General features: G+C 43.1%; 1 protein-coding gene across 1 annotated transcript in view; it reads right to left on the bottom strand.

The window, feature by feature from the left end:
• SFMBT2 (Scm like with four mbt domains 2) overlaps positions 1 to 24,649 on the bottom strand; it is a 219,976-nt gene that overhangs the window by 112,624 nt on the left and 82,703 nt on the right. Inside the window, exons 5-6 of the mRNA XM_032881633.1 lie at positions 2,222 to 2,310; positions 320 to 566 (exon numbers count right to left, since the gene is read on the bottom strand). Coding sequence (XP_032737524.1) covers positions 320 to 566; positions 2,222 to 2,310 — 336 coding nt within the window. The remainder of the gene's footprint in view (positions 1 to 319; positions 567 to 2,221; positions 2,311 to 24,649) is intronic.

Raw genomic sequence — 24,649 nt, 5'->3', positions numbered from 1 at the left:
CCAAGACTATCAAAATTCCTAAAGAAAAAGGGAGAAAATGACCAAGTCACAGTCCCATGTGTCTTTCATTAGTGAATCAGTGATTCCAGAGGAATAAGATCAGCTTCACCACAGCCTCCACCACTTTCTCCTTCCAGAACACTACTGAGGTCTTGAATTCTGTTTTCCATAGAAGAGTTTTCTGCAGTCAAAATGCTTAATGTTCACATATGCACGTGTAAAAGATACCACGGAGCTAACAAACTCTCCAGAGACACATCCAGGAAAATATCACATCCTTTACCAAATACTTCGCAGCAGCAAAAGCTTTGGCCCTTACCTGAAGGTGGGTCCATTCTGTATTTATTCTCTTGACACCAACCAACTGGTCGAAGTCTGTAATCCAAGTAAAACAACCACTGGTCATAGGATTCAGTGTCCTCCAATCCCACATAGCGAAGGCGTAATCTTCCTCCAACATTTTCAATCACACTAACTATCCAGTACTGAAAAGGGCTCTGAGAATCCTGAAGTTCTATTAAGGAATCAACTGTAATGAGGTCTATAGGGCCTTTCCCTCGCAGAGGCTGTTTAAACAGAAGCAAAACTCCTTATTTTAAACTTTATTTTAAGGTTCTCATGGAAACAGATGACAGCAGAAGATAATATTTTTTCACACCATCATCCAAGCTACTGGCAAACAGTCTGGTGTTTCCCTCCACCCCCAACCCCTTCCCGCTCCTTCCACACACACGTTCATTCCCCCGGCCCTCTGTCCAACAACAAGAATCACAAGTAAACAGAACATAACAGTTTGCGCTCGGCTCTCACCAAACAAATCACCCTTCCCAGATAAAACGGCATTTGTTAGAAATAAGCATGCTTTTAAGAAGACTTACACCAAATTGTCCTCCCACTAGAAAATATGTGGTAGCTCAATGTCTCTTTTCCCAGACCATGGGGCTATCAACGTACCCCACAACTCAACAGACATTCATCTTATCACGGCTACCAAGTGATTGATTAAGATGCTCACATACTTTTAAGTGAGCAAAGCATGAACATGTATCAAGGACGTGTCTAACACACGTGAATGATCAGCTACATTAGACAATTAATGTAGTTATTTCTACACTTGGTTCCATTGTTGGTTTAGAGAATGTCTATATATACATTTATTTATATAATTAGTGCCCCATATAAGCAAAATTCTCAGCATACGTTGGCACATGAAAAGGGTGTTTGTTCAGTCTTGTAGGCAAATATGTTAAAAAAAAAAAAAGAATGAACAAAGTAAGATAATTCGTCCTTCTGAAAGGGTGAAGAATCATCATTTTGATTTGCTAACCAAACAAATTAGGAGCCGTTAAGATAAGCAAATACACCAGGCAAAATCTTCACAGAATAAAACCAGATAACCGTGTCTTAGACAGCAGTGCTCCATAAGTCAATGTCATTTATGAGAGGAGGGAAATTCATCATTAACGTTAAGAGAATAATGATATCGTCAAGATCCACATCATATTCTTGTTATTTAGTTTCCCCTTTTCGAGGGGCATTCCCTAAACAGATGTGGTGACTCAATAATTACGTATGACAGTATGGCACTCCCTCCGTTCTACCATATATAGTAAAGATCAAAGTGCTTTATCATACAGTTATTGTCAAACAAACCATCACAACGGCAGATCAATTGTTTTTTTCTTCGGCACCTTAAGCATACCTTAACCACACAGAAGTAGGATTAGCCAATCCTCCTGTGGTTTTCAGAAGGGAGGCTGATTATTACTCAACACGCGTGCATTGCTGGCATGCGTTTACTCAACCAGAATGGAAGAGTCAATGGGACCATTTGTCAGCACGCTCCAAGACTCTAACAGGGCATGCTCATGCTTCGTGGTCACGTCTACGGAAGAGGTCTTCTCCAGGATTTTATTTACATTCATGAATACAGGACAGAGGCTCCCATGTAGAGGATAGTGGAAAGATATCCTAACAATAGCATTATTTAAAAATCGTTCACACAGAAGCCAGTTTTCCGCTTATTGATTGTACCACAGGTGCAGAAGCTTTGGTGCCATGAGAATCATGACCTTAAACAATTCGGGGGGAAAACAGGAAGTTAGGCTATCTGGACAGAATATCCACACGTACACGTGTACCCTCTGAAGGATATAGGCAAAGGTGCTCATGCAACCGTGAGGCTTCAGACACAGACTAGCTGAGTAACAACAATACATACACCTTCCAGGAGGTTGGCCGGCGCCGTCCGAGAACCAGTCAAGTCACGAATGAGGAATTCTGTCCAGTCTGCGTACTTCTCTTTGATTGCTGGCAAGACAAAAGAAGAAGAAGAAAAAACACACCTCAGCACAGCAGGCGAGTATCAGGTTAAGTTTAAAATCAAAGCACTTTTCTTTTTTTTCGTTTTTTTAAGATTTTAGTTTTTATTTATTTGACAGACAGAGATCACACGCAGGCAGAGAGACAGGCAAGAGAGAGAGGGGGAAGCAGGCTCCCTGCCAAGGAGAGAGCCCGATGTGGAGCTCTACCCCAGGACCCTAGGATCATGACCCGAGCCAAAGGCAGAGGCTTAAACCCACTGAGCCACCCAGGCACCCCTCAAAGCACTTTTCTGTACACATGTGTTGTTTTGATACTTTTCTTCATTTTAAGCATCACACTGGAGAGCTAACACGGCGACAAGAAATCTGCCCACAGCGGGTGACCTCATGCCCGTGGCATGCTCACGCTTGCTGGGCATCCGGGGGATTAAAGAAGGGGGGCCCTGATGTTTGAGGAGAATGTACTCGGGCATTTCTGTGAGAGAAAAGCAGATATCGTGAAGCACGGAATTCGGGGATAGGGAGGGGGATTCCAAGAAGGAAGAGACCAGGGAGGGACAGAAGTCAGAGTTCCTTCCCCAGGTGGAAAAACAGCAGCGGGCTCTGAATGACACAGAAGGATTCTGCAGGTGGAGACAAGGAAGAAGGGGCTTTCCGACGGAGCGGCCTGGGGAGGGAGGACGTGGACGAAGGCCGCACAGTCGGTGACCGACTCTGGCCCAGTCTGAGCACAGGGCGCGGGGAAAAACATCGATCAACAGCCCAGAAAGCAGGCACATTAAGTCAACAGGAAATCTCTGCCTAAAACGTATCTGAAAATAACACAGAGGCTTGAAGGGAAACAAAAGAGGCCAACGGCAGAGAAACCCAGGTAAGGAGTCGCTACAGCTCTCCAAGGACAAAAGCGAGGGGGCTGCAAACTGTGGGGACCACGTTGAGAGTAAGGAAGGAATGTAGCTGAGACATCTTGAAGAACGACATTTCAGACGTTGGAAGCCAACCATCTCCGAGCGCTTAGAACCCGAGACTAGAGGAACGGGACATTCCTGGCACATCTCCCAAAGTACAGATCTCCAAAGGCTTCACCCGGTGACATCCACACCCAGGAGAGGCCCAGAGCCTTCCCGGGGCCTCACGGGCTTCATGAATCAGCAACACAGGAGAAGCATGGCCCAGATTCCCGCCTACCCACTCTGTGGATCACGTGGAGAGCCAGCAGGCCAGGGAGCACTGCCTAGAATACATCCAGTACTTAGCCTCTGTGGAAGGTTCCAGATGCTAGTGGTTTGCACGTTGCCTGTGTTCTGCGAAGGCACAATGCAACAATTTCTTGCTCACACCTCAAGGAACAGAGTTATCACAGAAGGCAGCAAGGCCGTAACAGTGCAGGAGGGAACAGCGAAGTCGTGGCAGGGGAACTGGGCTCCATAGCAGGCTCTGCCCTCACTGGCTACAACTTTGCGTAATTTACCCCACTTACCTTACGCTCTTTCCTCGTCAGTGTAAGGGTGCTAACAACATTTTAGCCTATGGGCTGCTAGCAGTTTTAGAGAAGATACACACATCAGTAAAACCTAACCATACCGGCACACACCAGGCAATTAGTAAGTAGCAGCTCGTCTTGTTGTAAGTGTATATTAAAGTATGACACACTCTCACCAAGTATTTACTGTTCATTCCCACAAATGCCAGGCTGAAGCTGCACACGTGTGCTGGCCTGATCGCCAACAGAAGCGGGGACAGCAGCGATTGCCATCACTAACCAGCATCCCAGTCAATATCCCTCCCTCACACTCTAAAGATACTAAGACAAGAGCAGAACCAAAATGGAAGAATTCAGGCAACATAAAGGGGATCCAGACAAGGCTGCAAAGTCCGGCTTTCCCCCGTACAATGCCCCAACCACAGCTTTGTTCATCAACATCTACCCCTAGACTTTGCTCAAATAAAATACCATCTTCCTCATTTTCTACATACACACTCATAAGGTAAGGCATCTATTTGGAGCAGGAACTGTTACGGTGTCCTTTTCTGTCATTAGAAACTGTAGCCATCATTATTCAATGCTGTACCCATTTCTAAATTAGCCCCCTGCTGTGTACTAAATGATTTGTGTCCCCCCCATATTCCTACTGAATCCTCCAATGTGACTACATTAGGAAGTGGGACCCTTGGGAGGTAATGTAATTAGGTTTAGAGGAGGTCATGAGTGTGGAGCCCTCCTGATGGGATCAGTGCCCTCATACATGAGACCCCAAGATCCTCGACCCTCCCACCACATGAAATTCCAACAGAAGGAAGCAACTCTGAACCAGGAAGTAGAATTTGCTGGTGCCTTACCTTGAACCTCCAGCCTCTGGAACTGTGAGAAATAAATTTCTGTGGTTTACAAGGCCCAAAGAGTACCGTATTTCCGTTACAGCAGCCTGAATAGACAGACAGCCCTCCTGCATGCCCATGGTTACCGAGAAGACCAAAAGGAATTGGCATACAAGACAATGGAATGAAAATTTGCATTTCCCTTATACTTTCCAAGCATAACTTTAACTTCCTCTGGGTCTTGGGATCATCATGACAGTGCTCTGAGGGTGATGTTTCTAACTAACTTTTCCCAAGTTCATAGAAAAAGCAAGGGTCACCCCCAACTTCAAACTCAAGTATGCAGACGTCAATCCTACCAGGAGTCTTTCCATGGGAATCCACGACTCTCAAAGCTTCTGCATACAGATAAATCAGTAATTTGTAGGCATGATAGAGATAATATGAAAATTACTGTCTAACCAAAGGTTTCAAGATGAGGACAATATACAAATGCGCCCAGCAAATATGCATTCCTTATTTTTTTACCAAAAAATGACAATCAGCATAGCTGGGTGAAATATGGTCCCATACTCGACAGACTTTATGTCCATATCCACTACAAGAAGAAAGGTTAATTGCTTACTTAAGGGGTGGGTTTTTTTAATTTAATTTTATTTTTTATAAACATATATTTTTATCCCCAGGGGTATAGGTCTGTGAATCGCCAGGTTTACACATTTCACAGCACTCACCATAGCACATACCCTCCCCAATGTCCACAATTAAGGGGTGGTTCTAACATCCACATAATCCAAGTGAACATTGAAATTAAAAATTTTTAAATATGCCATCACCTTATGAAGACATCGTGTAATGTTGAAATTGAAGTGGGTTGGGCCATAGTAAGAGAAGAGTAGAGATGCTTCTGAAATTATACCTTGTGAGCCCTCCAGCTCAGAGTCCCTATAACTATCCATTAATGTCTCTACACAAGGCTCTGAAGCAATCTTTCATAGGCTACACAGTATCTGGACAAATTACTCTCACTAAAAAAAATGGATCTTAGCTATAAAGATACACTAACAACTTTTGATTAAGAAGTAGAAAGGAAACAGTTCTCGGAAATACTGTGACTTTTTTTAAAAAATATTTTAATTATTTATTTGGCAGAGAGAGAGAGAGAGCACAAGCAGGGGGAGCGGCAGGCAGAGGGAGAGGTAGGCTCCCAGCTAAGCAGGGAGCCCAGTGCAGGACTTGATCCTGGGACTCTCAGACATGACCTGAGCCAAAGGCAGGTGCTTAACTGAATGGGCTGCCCAGCTGTTAACAGAGCTACCCAAACACTGCGACTTTTAAAAGAAAAACTGTTCTGGTCAACATTTAGTTCTCAAAACTCAATATTCAAATTTAAAAATCTATTAGAGAAAATACCACCATCTGTATTTAAAAAAAAAAAACTATGAAAAACAAGTCTACAATTCGCAGTCAATGGACTTATTTTGAGTAATACTGAATTCAGTTAAATTTTAGTACAATAAAAATTGCCTAGAAATCCCTTAGAATTCATTGCAACAGAAGCTGACCTGTACGTTTCTGGGTGTCCACATAAGTTTCTAATTAGAAGTTCTAAGATTATAAATTTTCATTAATACAGAATGCCTCTCTTCAAAGACTCAATCAACTAGCATGGCTATAAGAACCATCTTTCTCAAATAGGAAAAAAAATCCTTGCCCTCTGGTCATTCTTTTCCATCGGATGATCCAGGCATTAAATTTCGGAAGACCTACAACATAGCAGACACCCAAAGACATCGAATGATTAAAATGAAAACAAAATAGATGGATAAAAGTTTGTCCATAACATTGTAATCATTTCCACATGCTGTTAGCTTATACAGAGACACTCCTGAGAGTTCAAAAGATTCTCTATTCATAAGAGTAAAATCAGGATCCTTGTACCACCGTCTCATGAACATGCTTCCAAAGTTCTATTCAGTTTTAACATTTTATAAACTTTGCATAGAAAATATATATACTTTAGTCAACTTTGCTTTTTAAGAAATTCAGGTTACACTCGTCATTTTAACACCCCGTGTGGGGAGGCACGCCTCTCTCACTGCAGGATGCGATCATGAACATGAGTTTCAGAAAGAGAAAACACACACACACACACACACACACACACACACACACACCCCTATGCTTCTTTGCAAAGACATTCAGAGATGGCCCTCAAGTTCCACAACAGCATTATGGGGATTACAGAGCTACCTATAAAAAGGATTCCAAACAGGGGTGCCTGGCTGGCTCAGTCCATAGAACATGTGACTCTTGATCTCTGGGTCATGAGTTCAAGTCCCACATTGGGTGTAGAGAGAACTTTGGAGGAAAAAAAAAAAAAAGGTTCCAAATAAAAATCAAGTCACCATCTCCCCCCACCCCAGGATGTGGGAAGACACCAGTCCTGTTGGACTTCCAGGCCCAACAAGCATATGTAAACACATTCAATGATTCCTCGCTTCTCAAGGAGGCCGTCTGCTGGGGACACTGGTCTGCGGTTCAGAGCTGCCCCTTCAGGGAGACCCTGAACACGGAGATCTGGGCTGAAGTCAGAGGGACATACTCCCCCCCTCTCTGTCCCTGTCAGCAGGTTGAACAGACAGGTCCACGGGGAGGACAGGCTGCGTCATACCTTTCCACTCACCGGGAAGATGGGCAGAGTAATTCCAATGGGCAGTGAGCCGCTTTCTGCTGAGCCACTCAGATCTACTCTAGCTGGAAGAAAAGCCAAGGATTCCTGCATCTTAAGAGTCTAGACACACAGAGGCTAATTTTTGTTCACGGCAATTTTCTCCACTCACTGCCAACCAAAGCTTCTTTGAATTTATTGTGTCGCTTGTATTTTTGGTTCTGTCTTGCTCTTTGGTTGTTCCCTTCTTCTAGAGCTTTTTCTGCCATTTTCAAAACCTCTTGACACAGTAAAGCAGAGCATTTTCTCCTGCTGCATGCCCGGCATCCTCTGACTTGGAGGGTTGTTTCGGGGTTATCTCCCTCCTTTTCTCTCCTATCAGGTGTTCTCCTGGGGTGTCTGGTGGCCCGTGGTCATGCGTCACACGTCAACTAGAGCCCACAGAAAAGCTGAAGGGGAACCTTTGTCCCGGAGTAGAGGCTTGTGACTCAGGACGGGTGTTTGGTAACTCCCATCTGAGAATGAAACCCCCGACCTAGTCTCTCCGTTCTCCCCAAACGGTTCTGTCCATTTCTTCAGAGATGAACCCAGAGGATACACAGGGTCTCTAGTCCTTGGTTGTCCCAATATGGTAGGGGACATAGAGCCTGGGAAGTGTTCTGACCCCATTAAGCCCTGCCATTCCTAGCCTCACCCGGGACTCCCGCTCACCCAGCACTGCAGGGACTCCAAGCCCCCCCGCCACAACCAAGTGTGAGGTTGCAACGGCCCCCGCCCATCTTTGGCAGTTACCAACCCTTCATGAGCTCTCAAGCTACAGGAACATTTTTGAAATATCTTTTCTGCACGGGTCTCTCTTCAATTCTCTCTGTGGGTTCATGTAATTTTTCCTTCCTTCACTATCATTTTAAAGTAGCCTCTGGAGGAAGAAGAGATAAATAAAAATGCTCCATCCACAGAAACTCCTGGCTCACAACAGAACTGGTCTTTACCATACGGTGTCAGGCAGCAGCCTTTGAGGTATCAGGAAACTATTCTTTAACACTGACTTCGCTAAAGAAAAGAAGTGCAACAGTGAATCCTGAATTATAAATGGAAGCGTTTACACTTACTATGAAGAAGAAAAGACTATAAAGTTCCTTCCCTTGCGGTTTTTTAAAGGAAAGCACCTACCTTAATTTTTCATACAGTTTCAAATTAAATTGTTCCCACAAACAGAAGGACAGGTCACAAAATGATTCAGCAGGTCGACAAGATTGATAAGCTCCTACTGTGCGACGGGTTCAGATCCAAGCATTCCTATCTCCAGTAAGTAATGAGATGAAGATGGTAACTCGTGAAAAATGCTGCAAAAATTATCTCTACACAAAGATACACACACATACTCCTTAGTACTCACTATCCATAGATTGGAGGGAAAGTCTAAATTCAGTCTCCCAGGATTCTTTCAGTTATGTAAATATACTTGAACAATTACAAAAAGTAGTATTACTATTTTGCTCTGAAGATCGGGATTTCGCAAAAACACAACCTGAGCACTGTTGGAAGGAACCAACAGAGAGTGACGACTTTCAGCTGAAACAGAGACAATGAGTGGTATGGACGTCAGAACAGTCCACATCACTGAAACACAGACTCTTAAGGCCATTATAATCCTTAAAACCTTGGTCAGTGTGTACACAGACTCTTAACAAGAAAGCCCTCGGCTACTTAACATTCTACACATTGCTCAGAATTTTCCTCAATATTGGGAATGAGCACAAGAGAGTTCCTCCATGTTGAGATTAGCTTCTTATGGGGTCATACGTGACTTTGCGTGGAGACGGCTTCATTGGCTGGTTATAAGCCTTAAACGACAAAAGGCTTCCTGGCAGTTTTCACGCTGATGGCTCAGTATCCTTGGATGAATCTCTCTGTCGCTCCCTCTTTAACGCATTCCAACGTTTATATAAACACACTCCATCTCCCTTTAGAAGATCGTACATGAAATATTGCAAAACGTTGCTTTAATTATACACGAACAAATTTCCAACAATCCAAATTTAACTTTTAATAAACCTGTACCTCAGATCACGGATACGAAATGACAGCTATGGGCATAAAAACCACATGGTTAATATTTTATTAATTTCAGAAATTATAAGGAGATGAAAAATGTCTTCCGGAGTGGGATGATACTTTTTAGCTTTCTAATCCCTTAACTGCCTCTCCCTATGTTGAATATTAATGCTAATTAATGCCAATGACCACATCTTCAAACACTGACAAACTGGTACCAAAAAAGGAAATCTACCTTCCGGAGAATAATTCCTTGTGTAAACCAATTCATTTTTAGTTTCTGTTCCTGCTTCCTTGCACTGTTATAAAACTGATCACCTGCTACATAGTGGCAAAATGTCAACCTCTCTTGTTACACTTTGCAAGAATAGTCTTAACGCAACAGGATCCATCGTGCACAAAGACAGTGACTTGCTGAAGGTTTTCAGGAGAACAAGATCAATAGTGAATAGATGAGACACGAGGCTTACATTAATACAAATGTTGACACACGCAGCTACGTATTTTTTAATTGACACTACAGAACACACTGGAGTTCCCATTGTCTGAACGTCTCTCACATCCAAATCCAACGTCTGTCCTTTGTGTTACGCACCCAAGCACATACAGACAAGAAAACGAGCACACTTGAGATCTCCCTAAAACTCAGGATTCAAACCCGATTTCTGCACACCGACACGCCAATCCAGCATCAACAGCTTCCCAACTTCCCTTTGCTAGTAGTTAAGTTATTCCTACAATTCATGCAAGTCACGGCTCCCTGGAAAAGGAATGTATTCTAATAAGCTCTGACAGTGTTTTATCTGCCTGTTTAAATAAGGCAAGTACATCAGTACATATCTATTTGCTGTGATGCCTTGTTGAGGGGATCTGGGAGGATCACAGAATGCTTTCTTGACAGTTCCTGGAAATGGCACGAGGTCCGTCCATCTGGGGCAGGAGCAGCAGGGAATGCCTCCCTCAGTGACACGCAGATTCAGGGGTTCTGTTGGAAGGAGACACCCCCACAACCATGCTTGTTCTCCTTACTTAAAACCACCCCCTTCCCATCCTGTACCCAGTGAACTCTGAGTCCATCATCCTCTCCATGCCTGCCTCCCTCTGACCACCGTCCCCAGCCCCCCTCTGCACTAGAATGACCAGGCTTATCACTACAGCATAAAGAAAAAGACTGAGCCAAATCATTCCCTGTAAGTCCTAGAACCACCCAACCTTGTATAAACCTATTTCTCTGCTCCCCTCCAAAACCAAACGTAAGCAAAGACGACTAAACTCACTCACTATCCCATCCATTCAACTTCCTTCCCCTCGAGAACAAAGCCACCCACTGAACTGCACTACTGATGACTTCCTCCCTGAAACAAAGTCCTCTCTGGGCTTCCAGGACTGGGATTTTCTTTCTTCCTTCTCCAGCCATGCCTTCTCCGTCCATCCCCTTTAACTTCCAATGATTAGGGGTTACTTAGAAACTGGTCCTAGGCTGGCTTGTTTTTCCTCTCACTCTGTGGTCCTCTTGTGGACAGTCTCATCCACGCCCATGACTTTAATCACTGTGATGCCAACAGTTGTCAAATTCATCCCTACAGACCAGACCTCTTTTCTGAGCCATAGGATAAGAGAGTCCTGCCTGCTTCCCAAATGTCCATGGGTATCTGGGAGTCCTCTCACACCTGTTATCTATAAAAATCAAGCTTTAATCTTTTGAAAAACACATTGATTTGTATGTAGGAGCTCTTTATATATGTTAGATATTAATTCTTTGCTAGATATCTCATAGCTCCCGACCTTGAATATTGTATTCAACACAAGATTTTTAAAACAAGACAGGAGATCATTTCACACAGCCAATGAATCTCAGAGTAAACTTCAAACTCCCCCAACCTGTCCCAATTTCCTGCAGGACTGGGTCTCTCCCTAATCTTCCTCCCTTTGCTCTCCACACTGGCTTTCTCTAAACTCTTCCCCCCCAGCAGCTTCATTATTGGCCTGGATATCCCCCTCCCTTGGTGTAGAAACACTTCCTCCACTGTGTCACCAGTAAACCCAGCACCTCAACCATCCCTTTTTTGGGAATCCTTCCTAACTTCCAGGATCAGCAATATTCCTTCCTGGAGTCCCAGAGTCATTCCATTCATGGCCTGAACATAATGTATAATTAATTACACGTCTGTACTCATCCACCTCACGACAGTCCACACCTTACTCTCCACTCCAGCCACGCCCCTTGCATGACTACAAGATGCCCAGGACCCATGATAAACACACACAGCAGGCGTTTGGTACATTTCTGTCACAGGGGAAAGGACAGATCTAATGGCTCTGCACCTTGTGTCTGTTTTACGAATCTTCTGTTGAAACACAACTTGTGGGATTCAGACGAAGAATCATTGTTACCATGGATATATATACAGACCTTTCAATAAAATACGATATAACTCAACAGCACATCACAAGCATTCACAAATGAGCTTCCACATCTTTCCTTTGCCTGGCTTATAACTGCTCCCACGTGATACGAGGAGACATTTCAGATTATGGCTGCAGCGCATCTAACCCAAAAAGCGAGAGATCCCACCAGTTCACTGAGTGGGCATCAAAAACATCTTAAGAGTTGGGACAGACTGTATTTCTCCGGAGTTCTCCTTCTGAAGAACAATGCACAACTGTCCCATCAGGCAACACGGATACCGTTCATTTCAGACGAGGGCATCCCCCAGAAATGAAGGAAACACAAGGTACTACACGTCTTTGAGGGGCCAACTGCTTCTGTGAAGTTCTCTGAGGTTCCTAAAAACCTCTTAGTGCTATAAACAACCAAGATTTACAAAACAAAACCAAGAAAGATAAAAAGTACTTATGATACTCTCAATGTGTCACTCCTAGTACTGTGCATCCAATCTTTATGAGCCTAGAGGATGAATAACAGCCCCTAAAACTGTTAGGAGAAAGTTAAAACCTGATCACTGTTCTCTGGCTGGAGATTTTTATCCAATAAAATAATGGAATTTCTCCTATTCTAGCACCTTCTCTCCCATTCTTCTCTAGTTGCCAATATCTCACCTTGCAGGCATTTCTGTTATTGCTTTAAACCTGTTCCTGCTTTAAAAAAAAAAAAAACCCTTCCAAAGAGTCAGAGACTTTTCTTTTTCTCTCCACTAAGAAAAACTTCCTACAGGTCTTTCATTAGCTGACTCTGCAGAGAAACTGTCAAGTCTGAACGGACATATCACAAAGTTCCAAGGCTCCAAGTTCAATGGAATAGGACACTTTCTTGTTAAAGATTTTATTCTCACAGGTCTCTCTCTCACACATACTTCTTTCTTCCTGTGAAGTTACTTTCTTTGCTGTGGCAAAATAGCTTCCATTCAAAATTTTCCCTTAGGTGCAAGTTTTGAAAAGAAAGAAAAAAACAAGCTTGCCCAAAAAAAAAAAAAAAAAAAAAAAAGCTTGCATAAAACTTACATTAACATGCCCTCAGTATATATCTAATTACATGAGTCAGCCTATCTTTTAATGGTTTTCACAGTTGCTGTCTATAATGGCATATGCTGTGTATGAACAGACCTAGGACACAAGTGCCCAGACATTTGATCAAACATGCCTCCAGATTCTTCTGTGAGGATATTTTTGGATGAAATCTGCACTGCAATCAGTGGGCTTTGAGTGAAGCAAACTGCTCTCCCCAGTGTGGCTGGGCTTCACTGAATCAGGGGAATGCTTGAATAGAACAAAAGACTGACCTAATCAGAGCACTTAAGAATCATGATGAAATCAAAGAAGAAGTGAATAAAGAGATATTCCACGTTCATGGATAGGGAGACCGAATATTGTCAAGATGTCAGCTCTTCCCATCTTGCTCTGTTGATTCCGTGCAATTCACAATCCTAGCAACTTATTCTGCAAATATTAGCAAAATGATTCCAAAGTTTTTATAAAAAGGAAAAAAGTCCATGGGGCACCTGGGTGGCTCAGTGGGTTAAGCCTCTGCCTTTGGCTCAGGTCATGATCTCAGGGTCCTGGGATCAAGGCCGGCATCGGGCTCTCTGCTCAGCCGGGAGCCTGCTTCCCCCTCTCCCTCTGCCTGTCTCTCTGCCTACTTGTGATCTCTCTCTCTGTGTCAAATTAAAAAAAAAAAAAAAAGAGGAAAAAATTCCAGAACAGTCAAGACAATATTGAAGGAGAACAAAGTGGGAGGATTGACACTACCTGACTTCCAGATTTACCATAAAGCCACAATAACCAAGACAGTGAGGTACTGATGAAAGAAAGAACATATAGATCAGTGGAACAAGAGAGAGCCCAAAACAGACATACGTATTTTCAGTCAACTGATCTTCGACAAAGGAGCAAAGACAATGTATAAGAGCAAAGATAGTATCTAGTTTCTTCAATAAACAGTATAGAAACAATGGGACATCCACATGCCAAAAAAAAATGAACTTAAACACAGACTTTGCAATTATGAATAATTACAAAAATTACCCTTCACAAAAATTAATTCAAAACAGATCATAAATCTAAATGTAAAATGTAAAACTTTAAAACTCCTAGCAGATAGTATAAGAGAAAACCTAGATCATCTTGGGTATAGCGACGCATTTTTAGATACAACAGCAAAGACATAATGCATGAAGAAAACAAATGAGCTGACCCTTGTTAAAATGGAAATCTTTGGCTCTGCAAAATACATTGTCAAGAGAATGAGAAGACAAGCCAGCGATTAGGAGAAAATATTAATACAAGACACATCTGATAAAGAACTGCTATGCAAAATATACAAAGTACTCTTAGAACTCAACAATCAGATAACACACCTGATCATAAAATGGGCAAATCACCTCAGCAGATCCCTCGTCAGGAAAGATACACAGATGGCAAATGGCATATGACAAAATGCTCCACATCATATGTCTTCACAGAAATGCAAATTAAAACAAGAATGGGATACCAAGATATACCATTAGAATGCCAAAAATCCAGACCACTGACAACAGCAAATGCTTAGGATGATGTGGAACAACAGGAACTCTCGTTCACTGCTGGTCAAAATGCAAAACGGTGCAGCCACTTCTGAAGACATCTTGGTGGCTTCTTACAAAACTAAATGTATTCGTACCGTACGATCCAGCAATTACATTCCTTGGAACTGAAACACGTCCAAAGGAACTGAAAACACGTCCACACAAAAACCTGCACACAAATGTTTCTAGCAACTTTGTTCATGATGGCCAAAACCTGGAGGCGACCAAGATATTGTCTGCCAGGTCAACGGAGAACAGACTGGTCCATCCAGACAATGGAATATTATGCAGCACTAAAAGGACATGAGCTATCAAGCAACAGAGAGACATGCAAGAACTTTAAATGCACATTACAAGCAAAAGCAGCCACTGTGATAAGGCTCCCTACTGTGGGATACCAACTCTATGGCCATCTGGACAAGCACAACAATGGAGGAAGTAAAAGGTCCATGTCCGCCAGGATTGCTGGGAAGGGGTGCACAGGTGGCGCACAGAGCAATTTCAGGGCAGTGAAATGACTCTGTATGATGACAATAACGATGGAATGTACAATACCAAGAGGGAACTCTACCACAAAATGCGGACTCTGGGTGGTGAGAATGTGTCAGTGTAGGCTCACCCACTGTAACAACGGTCCCACTCTGGCAGGGGATGCTGATAATGGGGGAGAGGCTGGACGTGTATGGAGGCAGGGGGTAGGGAAAACTGTACCTTTGCCTTAATTTTGCTGTGGACCTTAAACTGCTCTAAAAAGTTTCAATCTGAAAGAAAAGAGAGGAGATTCTCTAACAGACTGTCTTGGGACTCCATCTGTGACCCAGGCTCCTTCCAGTTCTGTGGAAACATCTTTGGACTCAAACTGCAATGTTTTCCCGAGTCTCCTCCTCCCTCAGGTTCTGGACTCCCCACATCTCCACAACCATGTGAGCCAATCCCTTAAAATATACCTCTTCTCATAGCTCTACACATGTCCTATCGGTCTCTTTCTCTGGAGAACCCTAACCAATACATTATCATATTACCATCCTAAAGGGTCGGTAGACCAAAAGGAAAGAACAAAAACACTCACAGAAAAGGGGGAAATGATAATGAATCAATCCTTAGACTTTCTTGCGGGCTGTAGCTTCCAGAAGCCCGAGATGACCTGAACCCCGCTGAGGAAGCCATGCCACACTGGAAATGAGAGGCTCTAAGTGGTGCTGAGTGGAATCCCAGGTGCACCCTGTTTTGCTGTATAATATCAGAAAATGACCCAGCCTCTCTGGTCAGGTTTTCTTACCTGTAAAAAGCAGCCTCCTCACAGTACTCACCTGGCAGAGCCTTAGGACCAAGAAGTGAGAGAACCCTCATGAAGCTCTTGGCACAGGGCTTTGCAGGGGTAAGTACTAAATGAAGGATGTGGGGGCGCGGTTTGAAGGAGGGGAAGGAGGAGGGTCAAATGCACCTTCAGGCATGTTGCTAATAGGACCACGCCCACTCTGACGGGCTTTTTGCAGGGAAACAAACCAATCTTTAACCAGGTCCTGGGTGGCTCAGTGGTTAAAGCCTCTGCCTTCGGCTCAGGTCATGATCTCAGAGTCCTGGGATCGAGTCCCGCGTCGGGCTCTCTGCTCAGCAGGGAGCCTGCCTCCTCTTCCTGTCTCTCTCTGCCTGCCTCTCTGCCTACTTGTGATCTGTCAAATAAATAAATTTAAAAAAAAAATCTTAAAAAAACAAACAAACAAACAAAACAAAAAACTAACCAGGTCATGATCCCAGGGTCCTGGGATCGAGCAGCACATCGGGCTCTCTGCTGAGCGGGGAGCCTGCTTCCCCCTCTCTCTCTCTGCCTGCCTCTCTGCCTACTTGTGATCTCTCTCTCTCTGTCAAATAAATAAATAAAATCTTTAAAAACATTTTTTAACTAAAAAAACTAATCAGGAAATTGTCATTTAGAAGTTAGATTTTTAAATTTCGAAACTAAAACCAGACAATGATCAAGGATCATATAATTGCCTCAAATACGAACAAAAAAATGAATTAAATTTAAATCAAGTATGATTTTAGAGTTTTCACAAGCTTGACCATTGTTACAAGCACAGTCAAGGGACTAAAGGGTATGACCTTGTTAAGAGGATACAGACAGAGGCAGTGTTTGCCAACCATTTCTGCCACAAAACACACTCCACCCCGCACACACCCCACCATGTCTACACTCCGAGCTGCACAGACCGGTACTTTCTCTCTCAGGCACTGTCATTTTAGTCCAGTGGTTCAATCCAGGCTAAGTGAGGCTGGCAGGTGAAGTCTGGGGTTGGTGTTGAGGCTGCTGGTCACACGCCCTGTGTCCAAAGGCCTTTACTCACAATAAACTGAAGTCTGCTTTCACCACGTGGCCATCAGAGTTCTGCTTCAGAAAACAATCAGAGCTCCAAGCCACCTGGAGAGACCCAGTCTCTCACCATCAACCTAGCCGCTGTCCTCTTCCGGAAGTTTTTACAGGAACTAAACCATAAACATCCTCCGTGCTCCTGGCTTCTCCTCAGTCTTGCTCCAAAGCCTGAACACTGTGTTTCCATCACCTTTCTGAAGCACCCACCACCCGCCACGAGCAAAAGACAAGCCGGAGATTAAGAACCTGCCCTTTGCATCTGACTTGAATCTAACTCACGTTTGGTCTTTCCAACTCTTTGGCCACCATACTTGGACGGCTAGAAGTTTCTCTAAACCACACCTCACAAAACTGACCAACTGCAGGTCAGTTTCCTAATCCCAGACAGGCCCATCCCTCCAGTTTCGGTTTGAGCAGTTATTATATCCCTTACTGCAAAGATTCTTAACTTGTCGCCCATAAAATCCAAAATGAAATTGTGAGCACACATGGGCTCCTCCCAAGAGGGCCCCTCCCAAGAAGTTTCACTACTCCATCAGATTCTCAAAGGACTCTAGGACCCCAAGAAGATTAAGAATGATGCAGAAATAATATAACTGTATTAAAATGTGGCTATGATGTATGTCACTAGACGAGAAGAGTGTTGAGGATGACCTGCTCTACCTTCCAAAAGAGAAGCAATTGATCTACCCTCTTTCCTCAGCCCAACAGACACGAGGCTTGGCAATTCTGATAATAAAACATCTCCCAAGTCTTTGCTACATACCAAACACATTCGTGCACAGCACCTCAACTGGTGCCTCCAGAAAATCCGATGAACTACTTGTTCTTGTCCCTGTTCAACAAGTAACACTCAGAGCAACTAGGCAGACCTACAATCAGTACAGAGCATTTGCAACAGACACCCTTCACTGAATTTACAAGCTATGTATACTAAGTCAATTTTAGAATAACTCTTCCAAACACACGTGTTGTATCACTGAGAAAATAAAACCAATGCAAAACAAATTATTTTAGGAGTCTAGCACGTAAACACAACTACTCAATAAAACCTTGGGTTCTGGGTCACATTTCTCAAAACTCCTTCTTGTGGGTCTACTTTCAAAGATTTATAGTGCCGGGTAAGTCGATTTCAAATGAGTGATTTAAAACAGAAGTTCCCATTTACCCAAACAACCACATCTCATGAAATATTAATTCCCTTAGAATGAAATATTGAAAAAGAGTAATACTTTGGGAAAACATGTAACCATCGAAGATTACTTTCTTCATGTGCAGATCTGATTAACATGCTGATTACAATAATTAAAGACAGCTTTAATCACACCTCACTGGAAGTGTGTTAGCACTGAATATGAACCAGAGCATGAGAAAAGGAACGGAATGGTTCTGTCGGTAAGCATCCAACACAAGATCTGACGTATTTAGGACAAGCAGTGAAATCCCTCTAGCTGAAGTGTAGGTGAGGAAGATCAGAACATGTTCTTCAAGAGAAGAGGCACGTTTCATACATAATCAGTTAGGTCCAAGCGTAAGGACCAAGAGCCTGCGGGTGTTCTGCCACTGATGGATGAAACCTGTGACCTACCCGTCATGGCTCCAGATGTGGTTCAATTCTTAAAACCTGTCATTTTTGTGAATACTAACGAAACTCGAACTCTGTCCTACCACCAAGACCTCTCAAGACACTGAATTACCCCAAAGCAGAACTTTTTGGCAAAACACAGACTCCAGCATATGCGCTCTTAACGATAGGATTTATTATCCAGTTATGGTAGATTGAAATCCTTCCCATCACTATATTATATGAGGACACTTTTATTGACTGTACATTTTTTAAATATGCTAGTGAAAAATTATTAGCGACAGAAATTTGTTTTGTTTTGTTTTTTCCCCTAATCAAAACACAGGGCACCTGGGTGTCTCAGTTGGCAAAGTGTCTGCCTTAGGCTCAGGTCATGATCCCAGTGTTCTGGGATCAAGTCCTGAGTCAGCTCCCTGCTCAGTGGGGAGTCTGCTTCTCTCTCCCTCTGCTACTCCTCCTGCTCGTGCTCTCTCTCACTCTCTCTCAAAAACATAAAATCTTTAAAAATAAGAAATTTAAAAAATTGAAAATCAAAACACATTCTGCATGTCTAAATTACAATAGTCACTAGCAATTCAAAATTCTGGGGTGGAATGATGTCTACGTTACAGGTCTGCAGACTGGAAAGTAATCCCACCATAATCTCACTCTTTCACACATTTCTTCTCTTAGGAACTTTTTTGCTCTGACAACTCTATATGGCACAATTCACAGATCGATTTCTCACCTGTCAAACCCAAGGGCAACGGTTGTAATAGGCTGGCAGAGTACGACTATTTGGAAGTGAGCTCAGCAAGAACCAAGAACCAGGCAGGTGGGGACAAACTTACAGGGCACAAAGATAGACTGGGAAAGATGAAGTAGTTAGGAGGGTAAGATCACCGGTGATTTCCAGATTGCCAAATCTATGGTCAATTCTCGGTCTTCTGCTTACTTGACATAATGAACAGCATTCCATGGGTCTGATCACCTCTCCCCTCCTAAAAACATTCTTCTCTTAGTGTTACAGATTCAATTTTTCTGTCTCTCCAAAATTCTTACGTTGAAATCCTAACCCCCAATGTGACGGTATTTGAGGGTGGGGCCTTGGGGAAGGGATTAGGTACTGAACGGAGAGCCCTTACAAATGGGAGTAGTGCCCTTATAAAAGAGACCCCCAGAGAGCTCCCACACCCTTTCAATCAAGCAGGGACACAAGGAGAAGCTGGCTGTCCGCAGCCCAGGGGAGAGCTGTCACCAGAGCCCAAGCAGGCCGGCACCCTGATCTCAGAATTCCAGCCTCCATATCCGTGCAGGGCACATTTCTGTTCCTGATAAGCCGCCCGGCCTGGGGTACATTGCTACGTCCACCAAGCTGACCAAGACACTTGGCCTTGGAGCCATCAAGCTCTCTTGGCCTACCTTACTGGTCATCACTCCTCAGTCTCCTTTGCTACTGCTTCTTGTCAGCCAACCTCTGGAATGTCCCAGAACCCAGTCCACCAGGACATCCTCTCCACCCCTCACTCACTGATGTCATCCAAGCTTGTGGCCTCAGACACCAACTATATGCTGACGGCATCCACTTCCTGCACCGACCAGGACCGCCCTTACCCCAGACACATGTCCACCATCCACCTTGACATTTCTGCCAACACCTCAACAGAACACAGCCAACCACACTCGGTTCGCTCCCACGGGATTCCTGGACTCTGGGACAAGTGTGCCTCTCCAGGTGCTCAGGCTGAAGGCTCTGGACCCAGCGCTGGCTCAAACATGCTCTCTCTCCTATCCTCCCACCACATCCTCCGTCCCCTACCAGACACACAAGCACACCTCATATCCCATCCGTTGGCAAACCCTGGCAGGTCCACCATCAGAATACCTCCAGAATCCAGTCGTTCTGCTACAAAACCCACAACCAGCACCCTGATACAAGCCACTGCTATTGCCTGCCTGGATCACTGCAGCCACAGAGCAGTCCGAATGACGCATTCAGAACGCAGCTTGTGCCCGAGTTATTCTGTTATTCAAAATCCTCTGAGGAAGAAAAGCTGAAACCTTCAACACAGCCCATGCAGCACTATGGGCCACTGCCCACTCTGATCTGCCCCCTACTGCTCTCCCCAGTACGCACTCCTGTCCCACTCTGCTGGCTTCCATGGCTCTCTTCTAATATATCCAGGATGCTCCTGCCCCAGGACATTTGCATGTACTGTTCCCACTGCCCAGAACACTCTTCCCCCAGATATATCGACGGCTTGGTCTTTCACTTCATTCAGGTCTCTGCTCAGATGTCGTTTTATTCAGGAGGGCTGAATAAATACCTGCTATATTTCATAGTTTAAAAATAATTGTTACTAGTGAAACTTCATTTTTACAAACATAATTTGATCTGACACAATTGAGAGGAAAATATTCAGGGACTTTGTCCAGGCGCCTCTTAGGCTCCCTCAAAGTTAACTAGCATCTCGGTCATGCCCTCCCTCTTTCCCAGGAGTCCTGACCCCTGCTTCTTTCTGAGGCTACCCAATAAGAAGAGAATATTATGACGAGGCTCTACATTATCAAAGAGAAACAATTTACTTATTTAAAATTGTTTTAAGAATCAGGCAAAGGGGGCCTCCTGGGTGGCTTAGTCGGTTAAGCATCTGCCTCCAGCTCAGGTCATGACCCCAGGGTCCCAGGATCGAGCCCCACATCAGGCTCCGTGCAGAGTGGGGAGTCTGCTTCTCCTTCTCTCTCTATCCCTACCTCCTGGTCCTGCTTTCTCTCTCTGTCCTCTCTATCTCTGTCTCTCTGTCAAATAAATAAAATACTTAAAAAAAAAAAAAAGAGTCAGTCTGAGAGTAGAGGGTTTTAAGAATGAGCCCAGTATAGTTACATGGACTAGAACTCCACAGGCCACAAGGACTAGGAGAAAGAAAGTGGGGAGGGGAGAGGACATAGAGCTTTGGTCCCCAGGAGACAGCTCCAAGTCAGAAAATATATGGTCACCCAAAATTAAGGACTCCAGACACCTTCCCTCTTCTACTCATGCAGTTGAACTATTTCAGTAATAAAATCAGTTTCTACAGTTTGAATTCGTCTTCAAAATTTAAAATGACCCGAGTCATAGAACTTCCTTCCACATGAATGTGGTGGGAACTGATTACCACTGGTTAGTTAACCACAGGCGAAGTAGCTGAGAAGGAGCTCACCTTAACAATGTTGGCCGTGACACGGAACCTTGATCCTGGGTGTCACCCAGGTCAAGTTCCTGAGCATGACCAACAGGAGTTTTCAGTGACTATTCGAAAAACAGAGATACCTAGGCAATTAGCTGGCTTGGTTTTTGTTGTCACAACTAAAAAAGTCTAATGAAAGTGATTAATTGTAAGGAACATGCCATAATTTCTGGAATCATGAATCAAAACCATTTATCAACTTGTAATTAAAAGAAAACCCTCCAGAAAGAACCAAAATTATGGCATGGCTTCCCCTCTCCAGTGAAGGAAACGCTGAGCACCTAAAACAATAGATTCATTGGTCTGCAGGCAGGAGAAGCACAGAAAGGAGGAATATTTTAGTGTATATCTGATCTTTTCCCCTTCACTCTGTAACTGAACAGGAGGTTTCAAATAAATCCCTAAGGTTTTGTCCTCTGTGATTCTTCAAACAAACCAACCAAACAAAAATACTAGGGTTATATATCACAAAATATTTCAATTTTGCAAAAGGACCAGAATATGTAAAAATAAATAAATACATATGTATTTATTTATTTTTACATATATATGTATATATGTATACATATATATATACAGCAACATATATATGTATATATATGTTGCTTCTGTAGCTGTTGGTAATCCATTCTGAGTGCTCACTATAAATTCTGCCTGCCTTATTATATAAACAGAACTCATTTGGATTATTGCATGTGGCAGTTCCTGAAAAAATCAGCTGTAAACAGAGCCTGGACAAATTCCGTGAATTTTCTCCTATCAATTACACAAGATCAAATTATGTTTGTGAAAATGAAGTTTTACTAGTAACGATTATTTTTAAGCAATGAAATCTAACAGATATTAACTTACGGTTTTCTTCCTGTTATCACGAAGACTGTATTAGATGAGATTTATAGCTGTTTAACAAAACAGAAACTATCACATCAACCTTGGAAGCAGCAATTCATCAACTTACCTGGGACAAACAATTCATACCAGATGAGTGGAGAGGAATAAATTTCCTGCTCATTTTGCAACCATTATTTTTTCTACCAGGAGAAGTTCGGATAATTTGGGATTTTAAAAGAGGGGAGTCTATAATGCAACAGAACCTTATTTAGGTATCTACTCTCACCACAGCCTGGAATTAACTTATCAAAAAATCAAAAGCTCTAGGTGTTTTTGTCACTTTACCCAGGATTTCAATAATCCCAACAAAACAAACTGCTAGGATTTTTTTTTAAGACTTATGTATTTATTTATTTGAAAGTGAGAGAGAGAAGAGAATGAGCAGAAGGCAGGGGGAAGAAGCAGATGGAGAGGGAGAAGCAGACTCCCCACTTTGAGTCTCAGGCAGGACTCAATCCCAGGACCCTGGGATCATGACCCTTAAGGTCCAAGACCTTAAGCAGATGCTTAATAACTGAGCCACCCAGGCGCCCCAAACTGCTGGGATTTAAAACCAGCCCCAAAGGGCATTAATGTGGAAATATGTCTCTTCTAGTAACCATTGCTAGTGACCAATTCTTCTTCTTTTTCAGAATATTTCTTCAGGAATCAAAAGAGAAAAGGAATCTTTTTACTGCCATCATCTTTGGGTGATTTTACGAGCAGTTACATAAACACAGGCACGGAGAAGAGCTGGACAGGAACCTATCTTGTGTGACCTCAGTAGGACGAGTAAGATTACACAGGAATGCAGAGAGTCGAAATCATGACATTCTTCCTACCTCCTGGCTCTCTTTTCTGCGTGTTAGTTAAAGGTCCTGCCTGGACTGAGAGAAAGTGCTGGAGAAACACAGACAGACTGTCATCCGTGGGACCTTCTGCCACAGATGCGTGGAGGCCGTATCACGGTTCTTCCACCCCGGATGGTCCTTGAGCAGAAGCATGAGCACATCACTAATTGAAGGACTTGGTGTCCTTGTGAGAGTTACAGGGAGACCCCAAATTGCCAACTGGTTTTGCATCAAGGGTCTATTAAAAAATCACTAACACATTCTGAGAAATAGCAATGAGATGGCGAGGAATGGCTTACCAGGGCCATGTAAGAGCCTGCCTCTACAAAAAACACTGAGCAGTTCTTAAACTATTCCTAAATATCAGGTAAGCGTCAGCTGCCATTAACAACACTGAGTTAAAAACAGAGCTTCCCTATGACCCGGCAATTGCACAACTGTGTATTTACCCCAAAGATACAGTTGTAGTGAAAAGAAGAGCCATATGCACCCCAATGTTCATAGCAGCAATGGTCACAATAGCAAAACTGTGGAAGAAGCTGAGATGTCCTTCAAGAGATAAATGGATAAAGAAGATGTGTTTCATATCTACAATGGAATATTACTCAGCCATCAAAAAGGACGAAACCCCAACTTTTATATCAACTTGGACGGGACTAAAGAAGATTACGCTGGGTGAAATAAGTCAAGCAGAGAGAGTCAATTATCATATGGTTTCACTTACTTGTGGAGCATAAGGAAAAACACGGAGGACATTAGGGGAAGGAACGGAAAAGGGAATTAGGGGAAATTGGAGGGGGAGACAAACCATGAGAGACTGTAGACTCAGAAACAAAGTGAAGGTTTTAGAGGGGAGGAGGTGGGAGGATGAGTGAGCCTCGTGGTCAGTATTAAGGAGGGCACAGATTGCATGGAGCACTGGGTGTTATATACAAACAATGAATCATAGAACACTGCTAACGTAATAAATAATAATTATATTATTATATTATTATAATATAGTAATAATAATAAATAAAAATAATAATAAACATTGCAATTCCATTCATTCATGTCAAAAACAAATTTTAGAAAGGATAGGGATGGAGAAGCGAAAGGGAACAATTGCCAAGGGCCGTGCAGTTATCAAAACACACGATTCTCGGTAGAGTCTAAATGAAAGTGGCCTTCACTATTATTTACATTTGATACTTTTCATTTATTTACGAGACTGCAAGTATCCCAGATCAACTTAAAAGTGATGCATTTCCCAACTGACTTAGCCTATGTAAATTAAAATTTGTAATTAATAAAAATTGGCATTTTCATGAAGGGCACTAGAACTTTTATTAAAACATACTTATATCTTAATGTTATAAAGATACACATTATGA

The sequence above is a fragment of the Lontra canadensis genome, unplaced genomic scaffold, assembly GCF_010015895.1.
Source record: "Lontra canadensis isolate GAN:19392208 unplaced genomic scaffold, GSC_riverotter_1.0 scaffold76, whole genome shotgun sequence".
NCBI lineage: Eukaryota > Metazoa > Chordata > Mammalia > Carnivora > Mustelidae > Lontra > Lontra canadensis.
The sequence above is the reverse complement of the archived record's forward strand: the minus strand, read 5'-3'. Positions and strand labels throughout refer to the sequence as shown.